Raw genomic sequence first — 18,955 nt, forward strand, 5'->3', positions numbered from 1 at the left:
CGTCCTCAGTAAGTGAGGCAGCATTGGAGGCATCTTTAGAACCTGCGCAGTGTTTGAACTGTTTAGAATTTTAGCTTTATCTAAACCTTCTACCTGTACAGTACAGACCAAAAGTTTGGACACATCTTCTCATTCAAAGAGTTTTCTTTATTTTCATGACTATTGAAGATTCACATTAAAAAAGGCATCAAAACTACAAATTAACACACGTGGAATTATATACTTAACAAAAAAGTGTGAAACAACTTTTTTGAACCTATTCTAGGTTCTTCAAAGTAGCCACCCTTTGCTTTGATTACTGCTTTGCACACTCTTGGCATTCTCTTGATGAGCTTCAAGAGGTAGTCGCCTGAAATGGTCTTCCAACAGTCTTGAAGGAGTTCCCAGAGATGCTTAGCACTTGTTGGCCCTATTGCCTTCACTCTGCGATCCAGCTTACCCCAAACCATCTCCATTGGGTTCAGGTCCGGTGATTGTGGAGGTCAGGTCATCTGGCACAGTACCCTATCACTCTCCCTCTTGGACAAATAGCCCTTACACAGCTTTGAGGTGTGTTTGGGCTCATTGTCCTGTTGACAAATAAATGATGGTCCAACTAAACGCAAACCGGATGGAATAGCATGCCGCTGCAAGATGCTGTGGTAGCCATGCTGGTTCAGTATCAGAATCAGAAAGAGAATCAAGTTTAATCGCCAAGTAGGTTTGCACTTACAAGGAATTTGACTTGGTGTTGATGGTGCAGACAAAAAATAAGAATACAGTAAAATAAGTGAAAAAGGATATATACACGGAAGCTGTATACACTCAGTAAACTGTGCTTTAATGTAACGCAGAAGCTTGTAAGTCCTGAACGGGGGAGAGAGACAGTGTCCAGTTTCACAGGCGGCTCTTGGCCTTGTTCATAAGGCTGGTAGCAGATGGGAAAAAACTGTTCATGTGGCGTGAGGTTGTGGTCCTGATGGACCGCAGCCTCCTGCCAGAGGGAAGTGTCTGAAATGGTCTGTGACTGGGGTGAAGGGATCAGCCACAATCTTCCTTGTGGCTGATCTTCTAACGTATAAAGCCCTTAATAATCAAGCTCAATCACATGTGGGGTTCCCCAAGGGTCCATCCTGGGTCCCCTCCTTTTCAATATCTACATGCTCCCTCTTGCTCAGATAATAAAAACATAACATCAGCTACCATAACTATGCAGATGACACACAGCTCTACATCACCATGTCACCAGGTGACTATGAACCAGTTCAAGCACTGAGTAAATGTTTAGAAGAAATCAATACGTGGATGTGCCAAAATTTTCTTCAATTGAATAAAAACAAAACAGAAGTAATAACATTTGGACCAATAGAGGAGAGATCAAAAGTTAGCACACAGCTTCAGTTGCTTCAGCTAAAAACCACTAATCAGGCCCGAAATCTGGGAGTAGTGATGGACTCCTGCCCGCTGCTGCCCGCGTCTTCACTAAGACTAAGAAAGTAGAGCACATAACCCCAGTTCTAAAGTCATTACACTGGCTCCCTGTATCTCAGAGAATAGACTTTAAAATACTTCTGTTAGTCTATAAATCCCTAAATGGCTTAGCACCTAAATACACCACAGACTTGTTATCAGTGTATCAACCGTCCAGAGCACTAAGGTCTTCTGGCTCCAGCCTGCGCTGCATACCTAGAACCAGAACTAAACAAGGAGAAGCAGCATTTAGTTCCTATGCTCCACTTATCTGGAACAAACTTCCAGAAAACTGTAAAGGTGCGGAAAGCCCGAGTTCCTTTAAATAAAGATTAAAAACACATTTGTTTAGGATTGCCTTCAACTGTTCTAGTTAACTCAATCACCACTTTTTTGTTCTATTCCTACGTGCTTTTATTCTGTTTTAATTTGCTATATTTTAATCATGTAAAGCACTTTGCATTGTCCCTGTACTGAATTGTGCTATATAAATTAATTTGCCTTGCCTTGAAGTCCTCTGGAAATCTGAAATAATTGTTGTTTATCACAGCTGTATGAGTGCAGTGCCTCTGCTAAGAAACACAGGATGTGACGTCAGGCCGTCATTACTGCCCATATTTGGGCACTAATTGCCGCCTCCAGTATCGGTGATTGCGACGACAATTTATGCCGCGCCGGCGTCACAGTGCGTTCTAAATGACAGGTGCTGGCTATTAATCTTAATTCTATGAAGGATGTTTAAAATTTCGGGCTCTTTAAAAAATACTTTTAGTCTCAGAAAGGGGGTGCGCGCGCCCCCTGCGCCCCCGCCTGAATCCGCGCCTGCTAAACCAATCCAATGGTCCACACTCATTTGCAAAAGGCAACTCATCCCAACCTAAAGCATTAGCCTGTTTCCGACCTTGTGACAGCTAGCAAACTCTCACCAACTTTGGCCTGACAGGAATGCTTGGTTATTAGCTCCGCTAGTATTGGGAGATCACGGCCCAAAACCACTTGATATGGCAGTGTTTGCAGTACTCCCACTGAAAGAGTGCAACACTGGCCACCAACTTCAATTGAAACCTCAGCAATAGGATAAGGTACATTGTCACCATGAATACAACACACATCCACTGTTGCTCCTGAAAATATCACATCTCTAGGAAGACTGTCTTGTCTAACCAGAGTGCGGTTACTTCCTGAATCCAGCAGAGCTACACAGGGTTTATCTTCAATAAGCACCCCTATGGATGGATCATATTGCTGCAAATCACATACACTTTTATCCTCCCTATAGAGTTGATATTGTAAAGCAGAACATGTGTAGTTTTTACTGGAAGACATCTTTGTACATTGTGCTTTAAGATGACCTATTTGACCACACAAATGACACTTTATTTACTGTACTTCTCTCAGATCTGGCAGGATCTGTGTCGTACCAGTTCTGTCTTGTAGCTTTCAGACGAAGTCAGTGCCACTAGATGACTTGTTGGAAGGCAAGTGTGAAAAGGACTTAGCTTTAATGAAGTCTCTGGATGGTCGACGAGCCGACAAGAAGGCTTCAGCCAGTTCTGCTGCTTCTCTGTAGGTCTTTGGATTGCGCTCTTTAATCCATGTCCGAAGATCAGGATTCAGTACCTTGAGAAACTGTTCCAAGATGATGGCATCTCCGATTTGTTCCTTTGTCTTTGTTTCAGGATTCATCCATTTGATGTACCAGTCCTTAAGATGGACTTGCAGTTCCTTTGGGGTTTCCTCTTCCCTCATGGTACTGGAACGAAATCTCAGTCGATATGTTTCCTCACTTATTTCATACTTCTGCAAAACAGCACACTTCACTTTTGCATAGTCCATAGTGTCATCCATATCCATAGCTACATATGCTGAACGAGCTTTACCAGTTAGCAGTGGGGCTAGGTGAAGAGCCCACTCATCTTTAGGCCACTGGCAGGCATGTGCAATCCTTTCAAAGGTGGTCAAATAATGTTCAATGTCCTCACCTTCATTGTAGGATTGCATTTTTGGTCCTTTCCAACCAAAGTGTCTCACCAGGGTTGGATGCTGTGTTCCAATGGGTTGACGCATTGGTTCAGAGTCAAGCTGGGGTAGATCCTGTGGAAGGGAAGATGGTTCTGGAGTAGGTCCTCTTGATAGCGCAGAAGTAGATGCTGGAGCTTCCCATGATTGCAGATGGTCAACCCTCTCCTGCTGCACCTGCTGTTGAAGCTGGGAAAACTGATGCCGAATTTGCCTCCATCTGTCCTCCTGTCGCTTGTACTCCTGCTCCAGTTTGACATCACGTTTTGCCTGTTGTTGCATCAGGAATTGCAAAAGTCTCGTCAGTTCAGACACATTTTGTTGTCCGGTAACATTGCCACTTACTGCCCCTTGTTGGTCATTGGCTTCTTCAACTTCTTCCTCTTCACAGTCTGGAACAAAGGCCCTCTTTGACATCTTCTCCACTGCCTCTTTCTTGGCCTGGATCCCAGCACTGCCACCAAATGTGAGTTAGCCTGGCCAAAGTGGCTAAAAGGAAGGCAGTCAGGCAAAAGATGTCGAGTGCAGCAGGTGGTTTATTCACAAGAAAAAGGTGTTAAATTTTTTTTTTTTTTACAAAAATTTCAAAAAAGAACTAAAAGGTTTAACATGGCTAAACAGATCAAAACTGAACATAAAGCAACCAAAATTAATTTCACGTGCACACAGCTACACTGACCTGGTTCTCCCCTCTCTCTAGAACCTCTCAATTGCTTGTCTTTTATACCTTTCCCCACCAAGGTAGACAAAATGGCCTCCGATGGACTCTACCACACAGGCACCCCAAACAATTGATACATTCCATATCATTGTTTGAATCAATACAATTCAGCACTATCTGAATATGAAACAATGCATATTGAAATACAAACAGCATGAAAGTACACAATGCCAAAACTCAATCAGAAAAAGACTGAAGTAGTTATTGCTTCCCCCTCTTCAGTTGGTCTCTTCCTGTGCCAATCCTCCAACAGGAAGGCCTAATTTCCAGGAAGTGAGGTAACACCTCCTCCTGCAACAAATCAGGTAAATTCACTAAAATAAAATACACAAGATAAATGAAAAACAATTTCAAACAAACTGAATGATTTAAACCAGGATGTTATAGTAAATAATCATTAGAAATGCAAAACATAAACAAACCCGGGATAGTATATATTTGCAAACTAAAGACTAAATACAACATGGCTAAATCAAACAAACCAGAATGTTACCAAATGTATATAAACAGACAAATGGTGTTCTCACCCACTTTGTCACAACCACACTTAGACAACCAGCGGTTGAATGACGACATGCGGCTAAACATGTCATCACTGGTCAGATCAGGCAGGGGACCAGAGAAAATTACAGAGTCCCACATTGTTTTAGCAAACTCACATACCGAAGCAACACCAACTTTGGTGACCTCTGATCGGCGTGACCGGGTGTCATTACCGCCAGCGTGAATAACAATCTTACTGTATTTACGCTTATCCTTAGCCAGCAGTTTTAGGTAAGATTCTATGTCGCCCGTTCTGGCCCCTGGTAGGCATTTAACTATGGTCCCTGGTGTCTTTAGTGCCACATTTCTTATTATGGAGCTGCCAATAATTAAGGTCGGCTTCTCAGCAGGTGTGTCGCTGAGTGGTGAAAATCTATTAGAAACGCAGACGGGTTGGTGGTGATCTGGGGGCTGAAATCTAGAGCTATGCTTCCTACGAACCGTCACCCAGCCAGCCTGGTTACCAGGCTGTTCGGGTGCTGCTGCTTTAGGTTCGCTACGTGAAGTTACTCTATGCGGCTCCGCGCTAGCAAAAGAGCGGCTATCAGCTGGTTTTTCAACAATTCTGACACCCTCGCCTCCAAAGCTACAAAAATACTACATTTATTACATCTACCATTATCACTAAAGGAGGCAGAGGAATAACTGAACATCTGACACAGAGAGCAACAGATAGGAGACTTAGTCAGAGATGGAGAAGCCATTATGAGGCTAAGGCTTGGCTAAAGCTAGGCTAGCGCCCTGTTATCACGCCAAAGAACAAACCGTGTGAAACACGAGGAGTTCCCAAACGTGATGAGCAGCCACAGAAAATGTTTTAAAAGTGCTTATGTTTGGAAACAGATGTTACAGCAAAGAGGTTTAAAGAGGTTTAAAGATAAAAAGCGAGAGAGCCTGGAGCAACAGACCGTCGTTCACACAGCAACAACAGGAAGTGACACAACACGGCTTACCGTAAACAGGAAGTCAGAAACTCAGCTACAACAACTGACCATATTAATGGTCAGTTGTTCAGGGATCAGAAGATCACTCTTTGGCTTTATTAGGTGTACAACAGGTGGATTTAAAGCATGTCACACTTGAAAAAAAGGTGCATAGATCGGAACACGATGATAAATGAAATAAATGCACAGCTCAAGAGCACGTTGGCACGGTATGGTTGTTAGTCACGGCTGGGTACACCAGGCATGGGCGGTGGTTCTTCCTTTTTCACATTCTCCCACTCTTTGCACATTCTTAATTCCCTGTCTTTCTCTATCTTATTCGTCTGCTTCTTTCCTGTTGACCAGACAATCACAAGCACGTCATATTATGCTACCTGGGTCTTTGTATAACTATTTTTTCGAGGGCATGCACTTTTTTACTTCTCACTCAGCTTCATCACATCATGTTTCACCAACATCCAATCTGCAAAACAAAACCTGAACCACACCACCGAGGGCATCTACAGCCACCAACCTGGACTTAGCTAAAGGGACCGCTTTTAATAGCTTGTGCAAGGCCACAAATCAACAAGCCAGTGTTACTGATTATTTGGTGAAAAACCATAAAGCTACTTTGCTTCCTGAGTTGAAAATTTCACTTTTTAATGGAGACCTTCTTAAATATCAGACTTTTATTGCATCTATCGAGCACAACATAGAGGGCCGCACAAGTGATGCTTGTGACAGATTACAGTTTCTTTTGCAGTATACCAGTGGGCAGCCACATGAACTGGTGAAGAGCTGCATCCACATGGAGTCAACAGCTGGATATAACAGGGCAAAGATTTTGTTTAAGGATTTTTTTGGAGATGATTTTAAAATTGCAGATGCAGATGCATATATGAAAGAAATTATGGACTGGCCAATGATAAAGCCAGAAGATGGCGCGGCACTTCACTCATTTTCCCTGTTTCTCACTGGATGCTCCGATGCAATGGCAGACATCACCTACCTGGAGGATTTGGACAACACTACTAACCTCAAGTTGCTGGTAAGCAAGCTACCTTACAGACTAAAAGAAACATGGAGAAAATGTGCATTTGATTTACAAGAAAAAACAACAAGGAGAGTTCAATTTAAGGATTTTGTTGATTTTACTACAAAACAAGCAAAGTACATGATACATCCGCTTTATAGGAACATAAAAGAGTCAAATAACAGTAAAGATGTGCTGACCCACCAGAGATCAAAGCCTCAGACTCCAGATTTATTAAGGTCAAAGAAGGTTTTCTGCACTGTTGTTGTTCCATCCCCTGTAGAAAATAAAGACAATACAGTGAGCGAGTTGCAAAGGCAGAAAGTGTTTTACTTACCTGTGGATGCCAATGGAAAACCCTGTGCATATTGTAAAGGAGAACATCACAGTTTGACAATCTGTAGGAAACTAAAAGGCAAGTCTCACAAAGAAAAGATTGACTTTTTGAGGCACAGAGGTTTATGTTTTGCTTGTTTGAAACATGGAAATATGGCCAGCAGCTGTAAACAAAAGGCATCTTGTCAGGAGTGTTCTGGACCACACCCAGTGCTGCTGCATATAAATATTAAATCAAGAGAATCGCAAAATGAAAACGAAAGCCAATAGAAGGAAGCTGTATGAAGTGTTTTGCTCCAAACTATGGAAACTTCAGGCCACACTGGGGCCGGTAGAGAAGACTGAACGCTCTCTATTGTACCAATGTAACACAAGTATTTTGCTTAGGAAAATGGGAAGAGAGTCTGTAGTAGATACTTGTGTTGTGAATGGACTGGAAATCATCAGTTTGGTCAGTGACAACTTCATTCAGCTGTCAGAAGTTTACTCACAAAACTTGATTCCAGTCTGCCAAGAGAACATCCCTCGTCAGGAAGATGTGAATAAATGGCCCCACCTGAAGGAAGTGAAACTCCCAGTTATCCAAGCCAACATTGGATTGCTCATCAGAGCAAATGTTCCCAAAGCTATGGAACCACTTCCAGTGGTAAAAAGTGTGGATAATGGACCATATGCTGTGAGGACAACATTAGGCTGGATAATAAATGGACCGCTGAGAGGTGGTGGAGGGGCTAAACCAACCAATACATGGACTCAAGTAACAGGTTGGAGGATTTGTGGCAACTTCACTCTAAACAAGATTTTCCTGATGCAGGTCAAACTGAAGAGTTTGAGATGTCCAAAGATGACAAGCAGTTCATTTCTATGATGTGTAAGTCTGTGGAGCTGGAGAATGGACATTACAAGGTTTGTCTCCAAGTGAAAAATACTACAAGGAGTGTGTGGCGTTCATGGACAGCATCTTGGAGAAAGGCTACGCAGTGGAGATAAATGCCCGAGATGAAACAACAAGTAACCGTGAATGGTACTTACCTCATCATGGAGTCAGACATCCTGTGAAGTAAAAGCTATGCGTTGTCTTTGATTGCGGAGCTAGTTTTGGAGGAACATCTTTAACTCAGGAGTTGCTGCAATGACCAGATTTGACAAGCTCATTAGTTGGAGTGCTTTTGAGATTCCGTCAGGAGAATGTTGTTATGATGGCTGAAGTGGAGGCCATGTTTTATCAAGAGCAAGTGAGTGATGAAGAAACAGACCTCCTTAGATTCCTCTGGTGGCCTGGTGGTGATTACAGTAAGGAGCTGGTGGATCAAAAGATGCTGGTGCACATTTCATAGCGACGTCATCACCTAGTGTAGCAACATTTGCCATGCAGAAATGAGCTTCTGATTTTGAAGGAGAGTTTGGTCGAGACGCAGCTCAAACTGTATTTAAGAACTTTTATGTGGATGACTGTATTAAGTCTGTTAAGGATCAAGGTAGTGCAATAACCCTTGCTGATGCTTTGACAGAAATGCTGGCAAAAGGCGGCTTCCAGCTGACAAAGTGGTCCAGCAACTGTCGAACGTTGCTTAACACCATACCAGCAAATGAACGAGCAACTGGATTTCAACATCTGGATTTGGATCAGGATTACTTAGCAGTGGAGAGGGCCCTGGGAATACAGTGGTGTGTGGAAACAGACCAGTTCAAGTTTAAAATCAATCTCAAAGAGCGCCCACACACCAGAAGAGGACTACTTTCACTGGTTAGTTCTATCTTTGATCCAATGGGTTTGCTCGCTCCCGTCATTTTACCAGTAATGAAACCTCTTTAGGGGTTGTGTCGTTTAAAATACTCCTGGGATGAAGAGCTACCAGACACCATCACTAAAGGTTGGAAGAAGTGGCTTTCTGGACTCGAGCTACTGGAAGAATTTGGAGTGGACAGGTGCATTAAAACAAGCATTTTGGTAGACCAGTCTTTGCACAACTTGCTGATGCAAGTGAAGATTCTTATGGCACAGTAAGCTACCTGGTGCTACATAACGACTCAGGTGAGGCACGGTCCACTCTGCTGATGGCCAGAGCCAGAGCCGCTCCTCTAAAAACACCCACTGTTCCAAGGCTGGAGCAGCTGCTACAGTGGCAGTTAAAATGGATAAACTGTTGAAGAAAGAGCTGGAGTTAGAGCTGAAAGACTCTGTATTCTGGACTGACAGTACATATGTCATTAAATATTAATATAAATATAAATAACAAAAACAATATTATTATAAAAAACACGGTTCAAGACCTTTGTGGCGAACCGTATTTCAGCCATCCTGCAACATTCACAACCACATCAGTGGAGGTATGTGAACTCTAGCTCTAATCCAGCTGATGTTGTCTCCAGGGGACTGACAGCCGAAGCTTTGCTGCTGTGTGGAGACTGGCTGTCTGCACCAAGTTTCCTTCTCCAGACATCTGATCTGTGGCCCACAAATCCTGATATCAGAGTTGCAGATTGTGAAGACTTGGAGGTGAAAAGAGTGGCTCAAGTTCACACTGTACAGGTACAGCTCAGCAATGCTACAGAGTACAGACATGTTAATGCAGCATTTCTCCTCCTGGATAAAGCTGAAGAGAGCTGTAGCGTGGTTTCTCTGGCTGAAAAAGCTGCTGCAGCTAAGGTTGAAAAGAAAGAAGATTTTATCTTCAGAGAATGTGACTAACATGGAAGACATGGGATCTGTCATGGTTGAGTTTTGATTTGGCTTTGTTTTTCTGTTATTTTAATTTTTTCATCTCTTTTGAGTTAGGTTTAATTTTATTTATTGTTTTCAGTCATCAGTTATTTTCTGTCAATTTTCACTTCACCTCCTCAGCAGTCAGTCACACCTGATATCATTTGCTTGTTAATTAGTCAGACCCTTGTTTCACCTGTTAGTGCTCTATTTAAACCTCCCTCTGTCTTCAGTTCAGCACTGGGCCGTCATCAATCCACACCTCTCCATGCCAGTCCCTCTGTAAGCCTTTTATTCTGTGGTTTGTTGCTGGAGAAGCTCTGCTCTTTGTCCAGGTGTCTCCTGAGAAATGCTAACCTGTCAAGCTGCTCTGGTGAAGCCCCAGCTCTGTGCCACAGTGTATCCAGAGATCTGCTAACCTGACTAGCTGCTCTGAGAAAGCTCTGCTCAGTGCCCTGGTGTCTCCTGCAATCTGCTAACTAAGTAGCACTGAGCTTCCTGGCCACTTAGATTATTGTGGACTCTCGCTCCGGGCTGTCAGCTCCTGCCATCACCTACATCCCTGACCTTCTGCAGCCCTGAACCTCCGGTCTTCATCATCTGCCATCCAGCACACTTCCTTAAAATAAAAACTCTTAAGCTTTAGTCCCGTGTGTGCTTCCTGAGTTCTTCGGTAAACAAATCATGACAGGATCAAAATCCAAAGGAATGGACTTGTCCTGTGCTGATTTGGATGACGCAGAATCGGAAATTGTGAAGTATTTCCAAATGCGAAACTTTGCAGAGGACATAATGATCTAATAAAAGGAGAACAGCTTAAGAGAAGTAGCCCACTACATAAGCTGAATCCAGTGCTTCTACACTGCAAAAAGGGAACTCAAAGTCCAATTTTCTTGAAATTAGTATATTTTCCTTAATTTGAGCAGCTAAATAAGATTATTTGCCAGTGGAATTAGTATTTTTACCCCTAAAATAAGATAAATATATATCCTGCACTGAATTGTTCTTATTTTAAGTGCAAAAATCTTATTTCACTGGCAGATCTTATTTACCTGCTCAAATTAAGGACAAATGCACTAATTTTAAGAACATTTTACTTATTTTGAGTTCTGTTTTTGCAGTGTATTACAAGCGCTTCTTCAGACTTCAATGATTTGAAAGCATTGATACCCAATCATTTACTTTTGCTCAAAGTGAACCATTGTTGCCCCCAGGTGTTTTTGATAAGGAAGACCAATACGCTAGGAAAAGATGGAAACAAGTCCAGTATCTGGCAGATATCTGCTGGAAGCGATGGTGCAAAGAATATCTTGCTCACCTGAAGGAACACCAGAGGTGGTCCACAACCAACAGAAACCTTCTTGTGGGTGACATAATGATTGTGGATGAAACATCACCCAGAAGTTCATGGCCAATTGGAAGAGTGGTAGAGACTTTTCCTGACAGAAAGGGTTATGTCCGCCAAGTTAAAGTCAAGACCAAAACTTCTGAACTATGTCGGCCAGTGACTAAGCTATGTCTGTTAAAGGAGACTGGAGACATGAACTCCATCTGGAGGGAACTTCTTCAACTCTGTTTGAGGCTCCGTTTAATAAATTATTCTGTTTGATAATTGTTACAATAAACTTGTTAACAATTAGGGGCCGGTAATGTAGTAGCCTGAATATATGTTTAGTGATTTTATTCATATGCATTATGGTAAATGTTTTGGGTTTGTTTTTCTTGCTAAATTTACTTTTGTTGAAATTATTAGATATTATTGGTAATTCCTGTAAATTTTGGGAATTGTATATTTAGCTATTGTGGTTATTCTTATTTCATTACTTCTTTGGTTTAAGGCTCCATACATGTCACTTTTTTAAGGATGATGCATCATGGGAGTTGGCGTGGATGTGTCGCTCACAGAGTGGAGCCAAATGTTTTTTTGACCTCTGTCGCCCTCATATTTTGTATGCATGTTTGGCAACCTTTTTGTTCTTCCATCTACTCACTAAAATGTTTTTAAATGCAATAACGTCTCCATGGATTTCTTGGACGAATCATCTACACAACTTGTTGAAAATGTTAAGGGCGCAATGAGTCAGGCCGGCTTCACTTACTTAGAGGTCCGCCACAGTACCCTCAATATTTTGTTACACCATTGTTACACAAATGATTCCTGTAACTGATTAGTCCAAAAATTAGTCCATGTATGAATGTACTCAGTATACTTTCTGATTTTCATTTGTGTAAATACTTTGTCCTGTTTTAAGATGAATAACCTAATGATTCTTGAATGCATTAAGGTCAATCTTATTTAGTTGCCCTGTTTTTAAAATCTTCTCTATGAAAGTGATTGAGAATGAAAACTTAAAGAAGCATTAACAGGCTAGTCTTGAGTTTAACTAACTTATTATCGTACCTGGAATAAATATTTCACAACTTCTTTTCAGATATTTCCCACTTGTCTAAAGCCTGGATATTTTTCCTTTTTTCAAGAATTTTACCTAGTGCAACCGTTTTACTTTACTGTCACATTATTTCACTTAATTTGAGGAGATCCAGACTAATACATTTTTAACTTTTTAGATGACAAGTTTTTGCAGCATTCTAACAGTAACCAGTCTTCTTAAACAGAATTGACATACAGATTATTCTGTTTTATTTGTTTTAACTATATGAATACGTTTGTTTTTGCAGAAGATGGTGTATACACACGTGCAAAATAAAAAGTTTACAGGAAAGACAATAAATCTATTTAATATTCAAGATTAACATATGTTGTGAGGGACCGAGCCGGAAAAGCATGAGGATACAGTGGGGATTTTCAAGGAAAATGAGTTTTATTTCCCCAAAAAAACAAAAGTCCAAACAATAATTACAGGGCCCTGAAAAGAGGTCATATGAAGAAACTAATTTAAGGCAAAACATATCAAAGTTAAACAAAATCTCAAACTAACAGCTCAAATAAACTGACCTAACACACAACAAAGGGGTCTTAAATACTGGCTGATCAAACCAGACTGACCCACTGAGGAAGAGGGAAGGGGGAACATCTACACACATTTAACAAATATAACTAAACAGTTAGCTTAAGGATTAAACTTAAATGACTAATAGCTAAACATAACAAAATAGACAAATCAGTAAAGCAAAAGAAAGATTATGCAACAAAGTTAGAATAAGGACTCCAAGGTGTTCCCCTTAAAGGAACTCCAGATGGTACCACCCAGTCAGTCAGTCAATAAGGGACTGGAGTGTACCAGCCAGAGTCCTCTGCTTCAGCCCACTTCAAGGTACTCCCCACAACACCAGAACAGGAAGCACAAACAAATGTTATGTGGCAACATTAAATGTACAAAAGTTAACCAAATGTGTGCGCTACAATTGGAACTAACGTCTTTCAATACTGTCACAATAAAAATAAACAAACCAATGTATTTATGCTGCAGTGTATGTGTGTGAAAACTTAAAGTGAAGAAGTAGTTGTTTGTGGGGTTACTGACTGTGTGGCTGCAGGTGTGGCCAACACAGATGTATAAATTGTATTTTATCACAGCTGGTGATTTTATTGCTTCCTTTAACACGTTGCTGTTACACTGTTACAATATCTAACAGATCTAAGTTGCTGTAGACAACAAAGGTGGAGATGGCCAAAGGCCTCTTAACCACATGGATGACCAACAACTCCTGGAATATGTGAAATGGTAAATGGTGCTACTTACAACCACACGCTCTGTTCTCTGCAGACATTTATGATAATTTCTGTGAGGTGGGCTGTGCCTATATGTCATGTCATGCAAAGGATTGTGGGATTCCTTATAGCTCCGTAGCGCCGGTAAGGGACATTGTGACGTACCTATGCTAAAGGAACTATGAGAGGAAGCATACAGGCTGAAAGGCTACTCTTGCAGGAAGAAACACTGTCAGGTTTAAACACCTAAAACATTCATTAAACAACACAAAGAAGAGAGACAACAACCATTAGATCTTTTCTTCAAGGAGAACGCCAGGTATGTGCTCAGTTGCATCTCCTACCCGTTCTGAAACACATCCCTGTCGCTCCTTACTTTTATTTTCTAAGGAGTGTAGGGGAGGCATACAGCAATGTGACCTTCGAGAAAATACAAAGTTTCCCACAGTTCAATTATGCGTATGCAGACCAGATGGCTGAGTGCAGTTCATATCATTATCACAACATGTTTTTCTGCTTTCTGCAGGCCTTCTGTACACATAGGAGAGAAAATCAATAGATATATACAGGAAAATAAGATGGTAACCACTGGTCTACATGTTCCAGTAAATATATAATAAAAACATTAAACACAAAAATAGTAATACATGAGAGAGAGGTCACCTGAAAACAACTTTAATATCTGAATAAACTCAAACCATAAAACCTTTTTAATGTTAATGAGTAAATATGTGATAAATGTAATGAATATGGTAAATAAAATAAAACATATAGAGAATAGTAAAAATAATTCTAACAAACATGTAAAAGCCAGATTAAAATTTTCAAACCCACACATGAACAAGGGAATTAATTTTTGGAGACATATCCTGTGGTCTAAGAACACTAAAGTTGAGCTGGTTGGCCTTAAGGACCATTGTTACATTTGGAGGCAGAAGGGGGAAGCTTTCAAGTCCGAGAACACCATCCTGAGAAATATGAGTTGGTAGCATCATGTTGTTATTTTTCTGTGTGCCAACATCTCCTTTCATTGAATAAAAAAAACTTTTTCACACAGCTTTAGTTGCTTCAGCTAGTAACCACAGATCAGGCCCAAAATCTGGGTGCACTGACGCAGGGGTTCACCTAATAGAGATTTGCTGCTACCTCCATTTGCTATCCATTGTTAATGTTTCTGTTTATTAATTTTTATTTTTTGTTAAAACTATGAGTTGTGCAATATTTGTTATAATTGTGTTATTTTCATCATATGGAAATAAAAGGCAATATTCTCTTCATTAATAGGCCCAAAAAAATAGGCAGCACATTTTTGGGCTAGATCGACTGATGTGAAAATAATCATCTATCTTCAAAAACCTTTATCAATCACTAATATGCTAAAGGAATAAAAATAAAGATTTTAACTCCTTAAATACAGAAGACATTCATTCAAGTTATATTTTCACAGGATGTTTTCTTAAAATATAACAATTTAAAGCTTCCAAAAAAATAAGCTGTGAGAAGACTGAAGTTAATTCTGGTGAACCCCATTTGGTCCATTATTCAGATTATAGACTCTTTTAATTGGCTCAATTTTAGTACAACAATCTTATTTAAACTATTGGCAGAAAAACATTCTTATGAAAATCTGCTTCAGACTTTGTTACTCACAGTCAATGACATCAATAACCTCTTGACAATTAGTGAGAAGGATGAGCCTGTCTCTCCCCACAGTTTATTCTTGGAGGCATGGATGACAAACAGAGTCTAAGATCATCTTCCACTTGTAAACCAGCTCTGCATTTGTTCTTCATTACAGTCAGAGCTGAAAATGTTGATCCACAGAGGTAAGTGGTTGGAAACAGCAGCAATATTTTCATGGCCTCAGCAGCCAGTTCAGGATACTCATGTGAGAGGGAGGCCCAAAAGTCTGCATGACTTTCAATGTTCTGTCACAAGATAACTCCAAGAGCTGTTCTTGTTTTACCTGTTAAGACATTTCTTGTTGCAGCAGGTGAAAATGGATCAGCATCCAGTCCCAGGTGTGAAGTCACAACATCCCTCACAATAGGAACAGACACCTTCTCATTGTTTAAAAAGTCCATCAGTTGGGGAAACATGTCTGTTATTCCATCTTGTATTTTTCTTCATAAAGGTGGTGATTTTGTCTATAACTACAAGGACAGATGTGTAGCCTCCTTGGGTGGAGAGGTTGAGGCTGTTCAATATGTTGAACATGTCTCAGATCGGCTAACTTTGCGATGCAGTCTGGATCATGTCAGAAATGTCCAATGTCCAGTTTCTCCTCGCATAAATTCAGTCATTTCTTTGTGTAGGTCAAAAGCTCTGCAACACTTTCCCACAAGACAACCATCACACCTCAGTGATAAAGCAGTGTGTCATGTTCAGCATCCAGATTTGGGCAAAGTGACCAAACAGCTGTGATTGCAAAGCTCTGGATTTCACAAAGTTTTACTTCCTAATTTTAGCTGAATTGACTTTTACCTTACTTGATGAGGTGAATGGAGCTAAATATTTGTCCATTGTGAAACTTAGCTCAACCACGAAGCATCCTCAGCAGTGCCTCCTGAGGCTCAAAAGCATAGTTTCACGGACCCCAGTTTGAGGGCCGTAGCACTAATGGACTCAGGACCTCCATCTAAACAATTACAAAGTCTGTCTTCCATCATTTGAAGAACATTTCCAGGATTAAAGGACTGATGACTCAGCAGGTTTTGGAAAAGCGAGTCCATGCATTCAATTTTAGTCAAATTGATAACTAAGCGATGTTTTCAGTCCACCAAAAAAGTCGATCAGACAGCTGCAGCTGATCCAGAATGCTGCTGCCCACGTCCTCACTAAGACTAAGAAAGTAGAGAGCATAAAATCCCCAAATGGCTCAGCACATAAATACATCAAAGACTTGTTATCAGCATATCAGTGACAAGTGAATTTCTCCACTGTGAGATCAATAAAGCCTTATCAACCCTCCTGACCACTAAAGACATCCGTTTCAAACGTAATCTGTAAAAAGTGCTTGAAATGGTGAGTTCTTTTAAATCAAGATTATAAACCTATTTGTTTAGGATTGACTTTGATTGTTCTAATAAAGCTTTTAACTGAAACATTATGTTTAAATTTGTAGTCCAATTGTTTATAAAATCATTAACACTTGCTCTTAGTTGCCCTTTTCCTGTTTTATTTTGTTTAACTTTTCCTACATTTCATTCAAACTAATCGTTTACATTTTTATTTATCTACGTTTTAATCATCAGAAATCAACAGGCATCTGTCCTGTATGGATTCTCATGTGTTTGTTTAAATTGTATTTTTGGCTAAAGCTTTTCCCACATAGATCACAACAGAAAGGCTTCTGTCCTGTATGGATTCTCATGTGTTTGCTTAAATTGGATTTAATGCGAAAGCTTTTCCCACAAAGATCACAACAGAAAGGCTTCTCTCCTGTATGGATTCTCATATGTTTGTTTAGAGAGGATTTCTCGCTAAATCCTTTCCCACATAGATCACAACAGAAAGGCTTCTGTCCTGTATGGATTCTCATGTGTCTGCTTAAACTGGATTTTTGGCTAAAGCTTTTCCCACATAGATCACAACAGAAAGGCTTCTGTCCTGTATGGGTTCTCATATGTTTGTTTAGAGAGGATTTGTTGTTCAATCTTTTTCCACATAGATCACAACAGAAAGGCTGCTGTCCTGTATGGATTCTCATATGTTTGTTTAGAGAGTATTTATTGATAAAAAAATTTCCACAAAGAGCACAACAGAAAGGCTTCTCTCCTGTATGGTTTCTCATGTGGCTGCTTAAATTAAATTTGGAACTAAAGCTTTTTATGCATAGATTACAACAGAAAGGCTTCTCTCCTGTCTGTTTAAATTTCCTGTATCGCTAAATCTTTTTCCACATAGATCACAACAGAAAGGTCGCTGTCCTGTATGGATTCTCATGTGTGTATTTAAGTTTGATTTGAAGCCAAAACTTTTTCCACATAGATAGCAAAAGAAGGGCTTCTCTCCTGTATGGGTTCTCATGTGTCCTTTTAAGTGTGATTTATTGCAAAACCTTTTTCCACATAGATCACAACAGAAAGGCTTATGTCCTGTATGGAATCTCATGTGTGACTTTAAATTTGATTGCTGGCTAAATCTTTTCCCACATAGATCACAACAGAAAGGCTTCTGTTCTGTATGGATTCTCATGTGTGTGTTGAAAGCGCATTTTCCAATAAATGTCTTGCCACAGTCTTTGCAGCTGAGCTTCACACCTCTGCAGCCTTTCCTAGATGACTCCTCATCTTTTTTCTCTGTAGAACATTTCTTATACCCAGAGTCTGACAAGTGTTTTAGCTCAATGAGAGGGTGGTCTATATCACTGTCTTCTTCATTCTCCTCAGTGTCTTCAGTCTTTAAAGAAATGGAAGCATCTCCAAGACCTTGTATCCTGGTGGATTCTCCATCATTCTCTTTGCAAAGCCCTCTGCCTTTAATTTGGTTTGGATAAACCTGTGAAAGCAGCAGAGACTGTTCATCCTCCAGACTCTTTATGGGAGGAGGAACCACTGGAAACCTGATGGTATTAATCACCTCCTTCCCATTGAGCTGCTCTCCTGGCAGACTGATGTAGACTCCCTTCTGTTCCTCCTTGATGTGGGGGGGGCTTTGAGTCATGCAGGTCAGCAGGAGGTCTGTGGTCTAAAGAAGCTTCTTCTTTAACAATCAGCTTCTGCTGAACATCTGCAGGAAACATTGAAACACATTATCCACATTAGAAAGTATTTGGATCTTAGCCTGAACTGAGGCACATTTTATTTCAGACATATTTAGGCAATTTAGTTAGATTAAATTCTTTGACAGAACAACAAAATGACATGACTGTAATAACCCCTGCAAAAACTCAGTTCTTTGTAGAGCTATCTTTTTTTACTTTAAAGTGCTGATGACACAATATTGACCTTTTCAGCCATGCTTTAAAACAAAATGTTAGGCTTTTCCAATGTGCCTAATGTGTCTATGTCCACACATGGTGCACCGGATTCTAAGGCGCACCATCAATTTTTGAGAAAATTTAGGGACTTTAGGTGTCCTTTATACGCTTTGCGTGCCTGGATTCTTGTAAGCAAGCATAAGGGAGGGAGCCTTTAGTTGGCTGCACTTTTATACGCCTATATTTACTTTCTTAAGGTGTGTGCTGAGCTCCCCGCAGTGTTCTGTTCATTTGGTAGATTCAGGGTTTAACCGTTTACTTTAAATTATGTGATTCTGTCTGTGTTTCAGCATTGTGTAAATTACAGGCCACAGCTACTAGCTACTTTATCGATACCTTATAGATTACATAGTCCTACAAATCAGAGACAATGTCCTTAGCTCTGAAACACCAGCTTTATTGAGTTCTAGGTGCATTAAGTGGGTGCAATTACTTTCCATCTACGTGATCTCTGCTCTGTTTCTCAATAAAAGTGCTGGAACTTCATCACCACCATCTCTTCGTTTAGGAAAGATAGGAATTCAGTTGTTGTTTAGAATTCCATCCACATTTGAAGTCAACGAACAAGAT

The 18,955-nt window shown here is 40.5% G+C and overlaps 1 protein-coding gene across 1 annotated transcript; it reads right to left on the reverse strand.

The window, feature by feature from the left end:
• Nucleotides 1–15,324: 15,324 nt before the first annotated feature.
• Nucleotides 15,325–17,266, reverse strand: LOC110368409 (gastrula zinc finger protein XlCGF57.1). Its single transcript, XM_021315563.2, has one exon. It carries the CDS (start codon nucleotides 17,195–17,197, stop codon nucleotides 16,655–16,657), a length of 543 nt encoding a protein of 180 aa, XP_021171238.2. The 5' UTR covers nucleotides 17,198–17,266; the 3' UTR covers nucleotides 15,325–16,654.
• Between the last annotated feature and the right edge of the window lie 1,689 nt (nucleotides 17,267–18,955).

Source organism: Fundulus heteroclitus, unplaced genomic scaffold, assembly GCF_011125445.2.
Source record: "Fundulus heteroclitus isolate FHET01 unplaced genomic scaffold, MU-UCD_Fhet_4.1 scaffold_474, whole genome shotgun sequence".
NCBI lineage: Eukaryota > Metazoa > Chordata > Actinopteri > Cyprinodontiformes > Fundulidae > Fundulus > Fundulus heteroclitus.